The sequence below is a fragment of the Sinocyclocheilus grahami genome, unplaced genomic scaffold (genome assembly GCF_001515645.1).
Source record: "Sinocyclocheilus grahami isolate Dianchi unplaced genomic scaffold, SAMN03320097.WGS_v1.1 scaffold5.1, whole genome shotgun sequence".
Classification (NCBI taxonomy): domain Eukaryota; kingdom Metazoa; phylum Chordata; class Actinopteri; order Cypriniformes; family Cyprinidae; genus Sinocyclocheilus; species Sinocyclocheilus grahami.
This window is the reverse complement of record NW_015505184.1, coordinates 1337763-1352015: the sequence shown is the minus strand read 5'-3', so window position 1 is coordinate 1352015 and position 14253 is coordinate 1337763. Positions and strand designations below refer to the sequence as shown.

At 38.7% G+C, this 14253-nt stretch overlaps 1 protein-coding gene across 3 annotated transcripts in view; it reads right to left on the bottom strand.

The window, feature by feature from the left end:
• myripa (myosin VIIA and Rab interacting protein a) overlaps positions 1–13962 on the bottom strand; it is a 33499-nt gene extending 19537 nt beyond the window's left edge. For all 3 annotated transcript variants that reach the window (XM_016270585.1, XM_016270603.1, XM_016270593.1), the window contains exons 1-3: positions 13683–13962; positions 12403–12562; positions 2908–3129 (exon numbers count right to left, since the gene is read on the bottom strand). In XM_016270585.1, coding sequence (XP_016126071.1) covers positions 2908–3129; positions 12403–12512 — 332 coding nt within the window. In that variant the 5' untranslated portion in view covers positions 12513–12562; positions 13683–13962. The remainder of the gene's footprint in view (positions 1–2907; positions 3130–12402; positions 12563–13682) is intronic.
• Between the last annotated feature and the right edge of the window lie 291 nt (positions 13963–14253).

The window sequence follows — 14253 nt, the reverse complement described above, 5'->3', positions numbered from 1 at the left end:
GGCCAACGAGTTGGTGTTTTTTCAATGTATGCTTCAGACACGGCTCACGACGAGGCGTTCCCCATAGCGACCCCTAGAGGACGCAGTGTCTCGTTCCCTACTCAGGGAACCATGGTTACATAAGTAACCCGAGACGTTTTCTTTGTATACAGTAGGGAATATTGTCAAAAAGAAAATTAAAAATCAGAAGAATCTTTATTCTTATGCTCTAGGGAGTAGGCCAAAATTGCCAGGAATTTTAACATTGAGTAATTATCAATCAATAATTATGTTAGCAACATTATATCAACAACCAAGTTTTAATAATCTGCTAAAGAAATATGCGATGTTGGTAAATACTACAGTGTTGCTTTCATGCTTAAAATAGCATTCTGTGTCCTTTTACCATAATATACAGACACTCCCTGAGGGCAAATTATATTTGGAAGGAATTTTACTTTAAGCTGGACTTTAAATGGGAATTACTTTTTTATGCATTTATTTAATTAACTAGACAAGAAGCCACATACAGTATACTGTATACAGATAGCTTAGATACTACATATACCTGTTCTGTCTATAACCATAGCATAAATTTAAATTGCCTGCTTCCATTCAGTAATGATCTAATACACAGATCTTTGCAATGAAAACTGGAATGAGCATCCGTTTTATTACATGAGGACAGAGAGTGGATGAGTGGATGTGTATAGTATCAAAATTCAATTCCACTGATGGACGTAATCTCTGTTCAAGTGTGAGTGTGTAATAGGAAAGAAGGAATAATCCTGCTATAAATAAATAAATAAATACAGTGATGTTTTGCACAGAAATGCAGGACTTCTGTAGGACATATTAACCTTCCATGCACAGTGTGTGAAGCGTAAAGCTCTTGGGTTTCATTAGCACTACAGATTCACATCACATCTGTAGAAAACCATAATAAGACAGAAAGTCACCCAAATTGTAACTCTGCCTTCACTAGTTAGCAAAATCAAATTGGTTAAACCTAAATTGAAAGTTTTATGTTTGCAGGCCAGTATTTATCCATTAGTGTGTATGTAAGAAGTGCAAAAATATTTTCTGTCTTGGTTCAGTAGGATTCTGACCTACAGCACTCTGTGACATTTACAAAGGCATTTGAACGCAAGTCATGTCATGCTCTATACTTGTATATTACATAATAATTCTGATGACTGTCTTAAGTGTTAAGTGTTATTTGAAACCTCAACAAGAATACTCTGTTATAAACAGTTATTGCACTCTTTCATTATACCATGAGTGTAAACAAACCCACAGACATACAGACGCTCACTAACGCTCAAATGACTACTAAGGTGCTTTGAAATATACGTGAGACACAACTCGTATGAACATAAATACAAGCAACTTTTCACAGTACAGAGTCAATTTACAGAACTAGACCTGAAATTAACAGTTTTTTTAAATTGTAAATAAATGTTAAAAAAAAATTCTCAGGTTACTTATGTAACCATGGTTCTAAAGTGCACACTTACCACTTATGTGGATTTGTAGAAAAGTGTGCAAAGCTTAACGTGTGCACTTACCATAGTATTTGGATTTAGAGTTTTCCAAGCATCTGTTTGCAGATACCCGGAAGTACTGGGTCAAACGGGAGAGGCAAGCTCAAATACAACCCTCAAAGGTGAGGGGAGCACTCCCAGAGACAGCATTTACTCAGGAAGGTTCTCTTAATGCCACCTATACCTCCCGCTCGATGCCTCAGCAAGAGGGGATATCCTGGTGATCGGGAAGCCCCTCAGGGCGACCCAGATACGGTAGACCAGTCAGGGTAGCCCGGACGTCCAGGAAATTTTTGCAGTGACGCGCCGGGGGCCTGATGATCACGAAGGCTCCCGCAGAAGCCTTTGTTATGGCCGCATGATCCAGGAAGTATGAAGCCGAAACCCGGCTTTTCTTACCGTCTGGACATATCTCGACGAGTGAAATAAACACTGCAAGTCGAGCACCCGGTTTCTGAACCCAGCAGAGGGGGTGCCCACCGAGGACCTACCCCAGAAAGGGACAGAAACACACAGGTCCTGGGAAACACTGCAAAGAAACTAGCAGAAGGGTTATACACACAACCACCAGCTCATTAGATACACACATATATATATTTATGTATACATATATTTAGACATGGATCACGCTGATGCCCTGTCTGGATCACATCCTTTAGGTCTTTTACTTACCTTCCTTTGACCCGCGATTCTTTCTAGCCCTACCCGTGGGCAGGGGAGGAGCGCGAGCCGCAACACTAGCCTTCTAAGCCAGTCTCTGATCCTCAAACCGAGACGGGCTAGGACCCCTGGGTTGTTCAGGCTCAGACCTGGACTTCATGAAGGCCGCTATCCCGGTCTTTCAGCAGGTCCGACCCCTAGAGGATGCAGTTCGAAGTTCCCATGAAAGGGAAATAATAATTATATTAATTCCGATGATATTCTATATTATTTTGTCTAAATAAACAATAAATTGCTAAAAATAAATTTAATGACAGATGTGAATTTAGGCATTGCAACATTATAATGTACATTATGAAAAATGGATTTTCATTTTTAGATTTGCTAAAGATTATATTTAACTGTGTTATTAAATTATTAGTGTTTTTAAAGATTCACTTCATGTGAGAATTAGACATTGCAAAGGTAACCTAAACATAAAAAATACTGTATGAGAAACGAGCATGCACAATTAAATATCCAATACTGACTGATACCGTCAATTAAAAAAATATCTAACATCAACCAATAACCAATACAGTGCCAATATATCATGAATCCCTAGTTTTTAAATCCTGATAACAACCAGAAGCATCATGAGCCTTTAACCTGCAGGTGTTTCCTACGAAAGCCCCCTGACGGAGCTCACGCTCACAACAGCTCTGGATAGCGCGGCAGAACTGACCTGGTCTTCTGGCAGGCGGAGCACAACCAGCCTTTGTCCTTCTTACTGTAGGTGCAGCAGCCCTTGCAGACGTTGTAGCAACAGTCCAGGCAGGAACGTTTAGGGCTGAGCAGAAAGGTGAACGGAGAGCAGCAGCGGATGCAGCAGCGCTCATTAAACCTGTGCTGCCGCAACAGCAAAACAGACCGACTGCCCTCCTCAACCAGTGCCTTCTTCATCTCACTGGAGCGAGAGAGAGAGAGTGAGAGAAAGAGAGAGAGAGTTGAAAAACAACTGTGATATAAAGTATTTGACTAAAATGATACTTAAGCGGATGCATATTTGTCTGAGTATTAGGATGATGCATTAAAAACATACATAATTAATCTCTATGTAAGGCAGGCTGTAGTGCCCTATAAGTGGATCATGTTCACATGACATCTGCGTGTTGACAGATGTGCTGCATTTGCCCTTCAACGTCTTAAATCTGTCTGTATTTCCAGCCGTACTGCAGCCTCCAGAGAGGAGAGAGCAATTCTGAGCAAAATTGCTCTGACATTTAGCAGAGAGACAAGCAACCTAACACTATTTAATAGAGTGTCGCAACCAGCACATACATATTTTGTTTGTGACATTAGATTTATGCTGCTTAATTACACTGATGTGCCCTTAGGATATGAATGAAAAGTCAGAATTGTAGGGTTAATAGGGTACAGTAAGAAGGCAATTGATTAAATCAAAGTAAATAAGAAATATCTTAATCAGGAAAAATGTGTTAGTGGTGTGTTTTTCCAGTAAATCTTCCTGGAGCCTACATTGATATGTAGGTGGCAACAAGTGACTACATGTCTTTGTGAGTGACTCTGAATCGATCAGTCAACTGAATTGTTCCATTCAAAATGCTGATTTACTAAGTAAGTAATTACTTAGTGAACATTAAAAAAGTATGTTCTATATAGTATGAATATATTCTGGATGTACTACATTCATCATGTTGTCATTTTCAAGTAACCTACTAGCATCAGTTGCAGTGTTGCTTCACTGCTATTCACACATCCTCTCCCCGTGGCCTTGTGGGATAGTAAAGTGTCTATTAAATGCATACTTCACAATCTCATCAGAAATAGCAGGTCATCCCTACTCACAAATCAAATACTGTGAATTCGGACATACTACTCTGTTCACGTAAGGTTTTTACCTTATGCGATTTATGTGATTTTGAATGCAACCACTGTGTTTATGAGTGAATCAATTAATCACTGACTCATCTGAATCGATTCATTCAAAAACACTGATTCATTCATGCGCAAAAAGTTAATTTTGCTTCGACTTTGGTTGGAAATATTTTCTTTTGCAGAGCAAAATTTACATTTCCAATTGTGCTGCTGGTCTTAATATAATCATGGCTGTGGTTTCCTATGATTTACAGGTGTAAATGAATATTAATAGTCACAGTACACTCTTAAAAAATAAAGGTGCTTCACGATGCCATAGAAGAACCTTTTTGTCTAAATGGTTCCATAAAGAACCTTTAACATCTGAAGAAGCTTTCTGTTTCACAAAAGGTTCTTTGTGGCGAAAGAAGGTTCTTCAGATTATAAAAAGGTAAGAAAGAGATGGTTCTTTAAAGAACCTTTGACTGAATGGTTCTTTGTGGAACCAAAAATGGTTCTTCTATGGCATCACTTGAAGAACCTTTTGAAGCACCTTTATTTTTAAGAGTGTAGAGTGAAGACATAAGTGGACAAAGAGGACATAAGCAAACAAAAGTGAATGGTTTAAATTACATTTTTAAATGTAATATTGAAATTTAAATCATTTTAAATAATGTGTCATGATACATACTGTTATAAAAGCAAACCTGTGACTCATAGAGAGAGGAGCTGACAAAAAAGAGCGGAGAGAGGGATGAAAACTAGAAAGGAAGCATTGTATTGAAAATCTCTGCTTGAGGTGTGGCATTTACTTTGTCTCTCCAAACAATGCCAACAGGAAATCATTACGAATGATTAGAGCCACAGCTTGAATGGATCGGCTCCAGTGAATACTGAGAGAGGGGAACTGAGGATAATCTCAGCAGATTAAAAACAGACAGACAGGAAAGAAAAAAATGGAAAAGAAAGAAAACAAAGGCTGTAATGACATAAAACACATGCAAGGGTGGATAATACATTACAGTGACGTTGATTTTGTAACTGTGGACTTGGCAAACACAAATTTATAACACTGCATTTTTGCATCTATGTGTGCACAAATGATTAGAGCCACAGCTTGAATGGATCGGCTCCAGTGAATACTGAGAGAGGGGAACTGAGGATAATCTCAGCAGATTAAAAACAGACAGACAGGAAAGAAAAAAATGGAAAAGAAAGAAAACAAAGGCTGTAATGACATAAAACACATGCAAGGGTGGATAATACGCCCAGTGACGTTGATTTTGTAACTGTGGACTTGGCAAACACAAATTTATAACACTGCATTTTTGCATCTATGTGTGCACCGAAATAGTTTGCTGACAAATTTGTGCCAAAACCTCCCTTTGGGGACATTTTGTGCATGCTTGAAATCAGTGAAAAACACTGCACTAAATCCAAGATGCATGTAGTTTGTAAATTCATCTCTAAATGTAACAGTCAGACCACAGAGATACAAACCAGAAATTACTGCCTTCCACCAGTTTGTCTGGACTGAATCAGTGGCAAGATGCATTTAAAGTAACAGCCAAAAAGTACAAAAGAAGATAATAGCTGAAAAATTCTTACAGACCTGAGCAGGATCAATTTAATGTCCCTACAGTCACCCACGGTGATGATACCCCATCAGGGGTCTCTCCAATGAACTTATAATTGGATACTCAGCAGGCAATTTCCACCGAGTTCTCAGAAACATGGTCTGTTGTTTACAAAGCAGGCCGTTGGCAGAGAACAGCAGAGGCGTCCTGTGCCAGTAGGTGCAGATCCAAGCGAAGGTCTACTAAGTGACTCATGCCAGATAGCCAGACTGGGCGCAGGTGCGATGAACAGGGGGGTCAACCAATGCCAATATTTTTTACTAAGTCATCTGACACACCAGTATATATCATGAATGACAGGTTATTTATAATTAGATACAATCTGCAACTTCAGTACACAATTTAGCATATCCTCTTCTTTTCCCATGCCTGTTATGCAGTATGTATCTATAATACATTTTACAGTATCCTTTGTAAAGTTTCTAATACACTCGAGTTTCTAATGTTTGATATAAATGACACTGTTTTATAGGTCAATATTTGTTGTATATCAATATTATATATTATATTAGATGGTGGATTTTTTCCCTCCAATTTTTACACTTAGATGAAGTGAGCATTAGATGATGGCAAAGGTACAGTTATTTTTTTTTAACTAATAATTTCAATGTAATTTTAAGCCAATTTTAACAGTAATATTATTGTTTCATTCTTTACATTATATTGTTGTGATGCCTTAAATGTATGTATATCATTTAAAATGATTTAAGTTTTTAATGTATTTAAACAAATACTGGCCATTTATCAATTTTTCACCATAACATAAAAACAATTATCAGTTTTTTTTACATACAATGTTAAAATATTTTTTTATAGTTTTAGTTATTGTTATAGTTTTCGTAATTTGACTTAAATTTAAGGTTAGACTATATTTTAAGGTGTCCTTGTTACAGTGTAATTATACCTTTAAGTATTGAGTAATATTAATTAAATGCATGTACTTACTATATGGTTAGGGTTAGGATTAGGGTTTAGCTTAGCTTGCATGTAATTATGCATAATTTATTGTTATTATAATAGTACGTACATGTAACGTGTGTAACAAGGACACCTTAAAATAAAGTGTTACCAAATTTAAATGTATTTGTAATTAAGTCTAAATTCAATCTCATAAAAAATGTTGCATGAGGATTGAGAGGTTCACACACAAGAGAGATCAATCTCAAACTAAATCTACTGTTGTTTTATATAGCGCAAAGACTCCAGAAATGTAGCAATTACATGATCTATTCCTGGAACATCTTGATAACATAGATCAGCAGTGTTATTCCAACACAATAACACATAGCAAACAAGATGTGGTACGCTGGGAATGATTCACTTTAAAGCAATGCAAGAAAACATGTCTAATCAGGGTTTGTTGATCTGTTAAATGCATAGTTGCTAGTCTTTCTATGGAGATTCAGCATAGACAGAACAGAGACAAAACTAGTTCTCTAATTTCAATAAACTCTTATTAGGAATCAGATTTGGATGCCGATGAAAACAGCTTAAAACATAAGCCACACAAATATTCATATAGCTTTAGTATGTATTGCAGTGTAAATGAATCAGCATGTAATTAAAGAAGCAATCCTATCATAATTGTTTGTATAAGGCCAAAATGTCCCACTGGATAGTGTGCTACAAGCCAAAATGTCTGCCCAGATTCACTATGTTCTGTGTGCAGTTCCACACCACTTTCTCTTCAAGTAATGGATTAACAGAGGCCTCACAAAAATGACAGAATCTGCCATCTGTTTGAAATCTTTGATTTAATGAAATGGAAAATCATGGATGAATGCATGGATAGATGGCAGACTCTAGGGTGTCTCTTTAGATTTTTTCCAAAGTCTGATTTAGATCAGTGTTACCCAACCAGGGCTTTGCATACCCCAGGGGGTACTTAAGTACGTCCTAGCTGGCATTTGGAAAGTACATAAAATGGATATAAAATTTTTAAAATGAATTGTGAAGAAGAGACTGTCACGCCCCTGGACTCTTTGTGTTGTGTTTTCCCTCCCCAGGTGTGCCGTGTTCCCTTTAATTAGTCATTCCTTGCACCTGTGTTTTCCCAATCACCCGGTGTTTAAAAGCCCCAGTCCTTTCAGTTAGTGTTTGTTGGTCCTCAAACGTCATTCCTTGTGTTCCAGTGTCTCCTATGTTCCCCGTGTGGTCATTAAAGACTGTGAATTGAAGAGTGACAAAAGGACCGACCAAAACAGTAGCTTCCGTGTTTTCCCCTCCGTTTGTTTTACATTTTTTTCTGTGTTTTTCTTTCCATTGTGTCCCCATGGATCCCTTCACTCGCCCCGAATTCCTCCTCCTCCTGCTGGAGCAGGGAGACAAAGCTCTCGAGGACCATACCAAACTGTTCCTGTTGGTCGTGAACATCACCAGATATCCAGACGACGCGATTGTCGTCCGAAGATGGTCCTCGGGAGGAATTCGCCGCCTTCGTGGAGTGGACTCTTGCGAGAAACGGGTCGCCACTCACCATCTGCCCCGTGGAGTATCTCGCCAGATCCACTCCGGACCCAGAGCCCAGTCCACCATCTCCCCGCGGTACGGAGCATCAGCCTGAACCCACCGATGACGGAGAGACATTTCCCGCCGCGATCCGCGAGCCAGAGCAAAGCCAAGTGACTGAGCAGAGGATCGTCTCGGAAGTTGAGCCCAACACGTCAGACCAGGTGCGAGAGCCGGCGACAGTGCCCACCACGAGGAAGCAAGCCATGGACGGTGTGAGCATGGAGAGAAGCTCCGCCCCCTGCATCACGGCTGAGGGAGAGCTGACTATGGCAGGACATAAGTGCCAAAACGAAGAGGGGAGGGATCCAGCCCCCGAATCAAGCTCAGAGCGCCCTCCAGTGCCCACTCCTAGAAAGCACCCTCCTGTGGCTGCTCCTCAAAAATGCCCGCCCTCCCACCTGCCTCGTCCCTCCGGCTCTGCCTTGGTCGGGCGTCAACCCGCCATCGCCTCTGGAATCCACTCCTCTGGCTCCGCCTCGTCGCTCTGTCCCACTGGCTCCATTGGGCTCCTTCCTCCCGCCAGCTACATCTTGGTCCTCAGTCGCTCCGGCTCTGCCGCGGATCTCCGCCTCCGCCTTGGTCGCCAGAGCCCTTGGCTCCAATCTGGCCCCCCGGATCCTCGGCATCCCCCTGGCTCGTTGGCTCTCCGTCTCCGCCTCGGGCTCCTCCACCACCTACTCCGCCGCCGTTGGTCGGCCCCCTGGAGTCGGTGGCCATTCCTCCTCCATGGCTCCTCCCTCCATCAGCTCCACCGTGGGCCGCTGTTATGGCTGTGGCCTGGGTCCTGCTGTACTCTTCCTGCTCCGGGTCCCTCCTGTCTCCTCCTTGGACTCTGTCTGCCGGCCCCCTCCCGGGCGTCCGTCCTCCTCCTGAGCCTCCTCCCTAGTTCCCACCCACTCCCCTCCCCATGTTGTTTCTATGGTGCGAGGACGCACCTTCCGGGAAGGGGGAGTAATGTCACGCCCCTGGACTCTTTGTGTTGTGTTTTCCCTCCCCAGGTGTGCCGTGTTCCCTTTTAATTAGTTATTCCTTGCACCTGTGTTTTCCCAATCACCCAGCGTTTAAAAGCCCCAGTCCTTTCAGTTAGTGTTTGTCGGTCCTCAAACGTCATTCCTTGTGTTCCAGTGTCTCCTACATTCCCTGTGTGATCATTAAAGACTGTGAATTGAAGTTATCTCCGTGTTTTCTCGTTCCTCGCTCCTTGCCTCCCGAGAAGTGTGACCGAGACAGTATACAGTGCATCATATACACCTTTCAGTACATCTACAAGGGTTATGTTAAATATTTTAAGAACAGATACATGATGCCTTGATAACGCATTTAACTAGTTTACAATTTTTTTTATTAAAAAAAAATTGCCAAAACAAATACTTTCCTACAAGACAGATCTCCTGAGGAAAAATTTTTTACTTTTTAAATCCCTGTATTTTCCTGCCTCTACTCAGAGGGTCTTTTCTAATAATCTTGTTTTTTGCTCTTCCATTCTCTGATAACTCACTCAGTCCTGTTTGAAATTCAGAGATGCTCCCCAGGAGTCAGAGAGGATATTGAAAAGCTAGAAGCATGCAGGCAGAACACACTTGGGAGAAGAAAAAAATGCTGTCGCATAAAATTAGATGGTTTAAGGTTTTGTAGGGACGTGAAAGAGAATTGTGGGGCTTAAGAAATAGCACTAATATTCAAATAGAAATTTATTTTTAACTCATTTGAACTACAAAAGTATGAAACAAAAATACCTGGCAATCAATATAGGGTTGTATAGTACAAAAATAACATAGTATATAGGCTAGCCAATCCCAATGCTCTTAACTGGACAAATAAAAACCTGTTTCCTGGAGCTGAGGAAAACTAATGCAAACTGTAATATTATATCACAACGGCTCTCTCTACCTGATATTAACATCCATCTTAAATGATTGAATTACAGTACAAGTGAACATCCAAGACAGATCTTCACACCGGCCATTAACACACATCTAAAGCATGTCTCCTTTAAGCACCTGTGATAAGATTTTGAAGGGAAAAGTCTCTTTTTGTGACTACATAAAATACAATGTCTGTGTGTTTCTGCATTTCTGAGTTACAAACTAGATGCCAAAAAGCCTAAAATGCTTTAAATCATGAAACAACTACACTGAGGCATTGTTTGTTTTTTTCCAAATTAATTTTTGTGCCATTATTCCTACTACCTGTTCCAGCAAACAAGCATTTTCAAGAGTGTGAGAGATTAGAGCGGCCAGAGTGCTTCTCTGTCGGTCAGATAAAATTGTGGTGCCAAACAAAGTCATTAACCAAAGTGTTTTTCTCACCCCAAAGTACCGTGATGAGTAATGTGCTCTTTTGTGCCAATGTTTTAATTTTTTAAAAGAAAGACAAAACAATGAGGGTAAGGGGGGAAGAGAGAAGGTCAAACAGAGATTACAGACTAAATATATGCATAATGTTCTGTCCTTTGAGAACCAATAGTATTACATAAAATTACTTAAAAGTCAAGTCAGGTAAGACAGTTATGTGAGTATTCTGCCCGTTTCTTACAAATACTTGCTGGGAAGTGCAGCAAATAAGAACACCAAAGAGATATTTGTTTATATGTGACCCTGGACCACAAAACCTTTTAAGGCCGTCTTAAGTCACTTGGGTATATTTTTAGCAATAGCCAAAAAAACATTGTATGGGTCAAAATTATTGATTTTTCTTTTATGCCAAAAATTATTACTTTACTTTACTTTACTTTTACTTTTAGTCATTTAGCAGACGCTTTTATCCAAAGCAACTTACAAATAAGAAAAAGTAATTAAAACTAAAAGCTAAAACTCTATAAATACTATATATATACACACATTTAAGAAAATAAAATAAATTAAATAAAAATGACAAATGCATACAACAACATTTCAAAACTAAAACATTTAAATGAAAACAAAAGAATAAAGCTAAAAACAATTCAAAAATATTAAAAGAACAAAAGGTATTAGTATAATAATGATTCTAACATAACACTAAGCCAAACACCAAAAAACAACTACATATGTGTATGTACAGCCACACACATATACATATACATGTACATATATATATAAATACATTATATATATATATATATATATATATATTTTTTTTTTTATTAGGATATTAAGTAAAGATCATGTTCCATAAAGATATTTTGTAAATTCCTTACTGTAAATATATCAAAACTTAATTTTTGATTAGTAATATGCATTGCTAAGAACTTCTTTTGGACAATTTTAAAGGTGATTTTCTCAATATTTAGATTTTTTTGCACCCTCAGATTCCAGATAGTTGTATCTCGGCCAAATATTGTCCCATCCTGACAAACCATACATCAATGGAAAGCTTATTTATTCAGCTTTCAGATGATGTATAAATCTCAATTTTGAAAAATTGACCCTTATGACTGGTTTTGTGGTCCAGGGTCACATATGTAAACAGAGAGGGCCTTTTAATTTGCAAATACATGTGAAGGTAGACATATTGGACTCATATGACCAAGATACAACATGACTGTGTCTGTCCTGAATAATAATGCCTCTATATATCTGTAGGTCAGAATCAGATTTCTTCAAAGCTGTATTTATGGTGGACTCAGGGAAGTGAGTCACGGATAAAGAGGAAAGGGAGGGCCTTTCCTGTCATTCTGTTTTAAAGTATGACAAAGAAAGATGGGAACTTCCTCATACTCTCTAGCAAAGACTGGAACGCCATTTGGGTGACATCACAAGGAAGGCAATGCTAAAATAATTTATTTACAAACTTTTCATGAGAATGGTGATATTTATCATTATCATTTTAAAATGACATACAAAGTTTGTGGTTGGTAGGATTTTTAATGTTTCTGAAAATGTCTCTTACGCTCATCCAAGCTGCATTTATCTGATAATAAAATCTGATTTGGTGCTCAAGTAACATTTATTATCAATGTTGAAAATACTCAAATTGCTTAATTTATTTGTGGAAACCGTGAAGCATTTTTGCAGGTTTTTCATGATCTGAAAAGAAACGCCATTTATAGAATTAAAAAAAAAAAAAATTATAACAATGTAAATATCTTTACTGTCACTTTTAATTAATTTACTGTATCCTTGCTGAATAAAAGCAAAATTCTTACTGACCCCAAACTTTTGAACAGTAGTGTATTTTAAGCAGGAGTCTTAAAAGTGATGCTACAAAGACACAGAAGTGTGCATGAGACTCACTTGAGCCGCGTCTCCTCCGTTTTGCACAGCTCCATGTCCCGTTGCACCACCTGCATCACATGCTCAGCCTCCACATCTGTCAGACCAGTGAGATCCAGTTTACGCCCCATCCTTCACCTCTGGAGAGCTAATAAGATATCTGCCCTGTCCTGACTGTTAGCTGAGGACAGCAATAGAAGCAGAGCAGAGTCATTTAATAATTTCAAAAGCTTGGCACCAACTGTGCCACTGGCTTCATAACGTGTTTGAAATAACAGCTGTCAGATATTGTATATTTCAACTGTATAATGGAAGCTAGAAGCTAAATCTGAAGAAAAAAATAATCTTGTAATTATAACAGTTTCATTATGAAATCCACATAATACAGTGTATTGCAAAAGTCCAAAGTAAACCCTGTTGCATAAGGCTGTTAAATCAGCCTGTAGCTGAAATAAGGGCCCTGAGATTTAAGACCCCAACAATGTCAATTGTATCCATTGATGTGGATGTTTTGACATATTAAAAAATACATGAACTTTTCTATTTTCTATGTGCTTGCCTTAAACACGGCAATGTATAGAAAATGAAAGCACATAAATGTAGGCTACTAAAAGTACTAAAACCTAAAATAAAATGAAAACTGAACCTTTAGGCTAAAAATAAAAGCTTGTTGAAAATATTAATAAATACTATAATAATGCATAAATAATAATAAAATAACACTGGTGTCCCCAGTTTAAAAAACAAACCTAGTCTTTTGTAGGCACACTGTAAAACTAACAAATCTTTCTTAGCAACCTCGAAACCATCTTCTGAGCCAACAGTGAAAGCAAGCCCATGCTTTTGCCCATGAGGTATAACTACAATTCATCTGTCAGAAGGTGGCAATGCATTAAAGGGACAGTTCTACATTTGCCATCATTTACTCACCTCAGCCTCAAGTCACCATTCATTTTCGATGCATCTCTTCCCATACAATGAAACTGAATGGTGACTGAACCTGTCATTCTGCTTCACATCTCCTTTTGCGCTCCACAGAAGAAAATGAACAACATGAAGGTGTGTAAATGATGACAGAACTTTAGTTTTCGAGTAAACTTTCCCTTTAAACCAGACTTTGCGACGGATTAAGTGGACGTCTAGTTTGATGCTGAGTTTGGATAACAAACCACTTTTATAAAAGAAACCGGTCTATTTCTTACACGAGACAGCTCTAAGTCATAATAAATAGCCTATTTTCTGTTCATTTATATAAATTTGATTGATACATTGGGAAGAACTAGTTTAGATGCGGCACTTACCGTCGCCTCTTCACCTCAAGTCGTTTACATCAGCGACTGCCAAACTCATTATGAATGCCCGAAGACCGCCTCAAATCAATACGGTCGACTTTCCGTCTCTTTTGGGAATGTTCGAAGATATCCTTTTAACTAGTTTGACAAAAAATAATCAAAAGCGTCTGAAGAGAAACGCTCGGAACGGAGCGCGTGTACCTGCTGTGGTCTCATTTACGACCACGAGACCTGAAATCTGCCAACCTCCGGTACACAGAGCCCTGCAGTGCTGCAACAGTGCTGCTGATAATCCACTTTTGGACGTGCTGAACACTGATACCAAATTGAGAGAGAAGGGAATGTAAGATTTAAACGTTGCTGTTGTTTTAGCCACAGTTGCATAGCTGTACAAAATAAATTAATTAAATGCAGTCACAAGATAACACTGATTTGGATTCATTGAAACACTGTAAACATTTAGCTTAAATATACAGAATAATGATGAAATAAAACAAGCATTTTTTTTAACGTATTGATAGATATTAGATTTACATGATTTTGTTTGATTTATATTAGCCTATTTAACCCTAAATTTGAG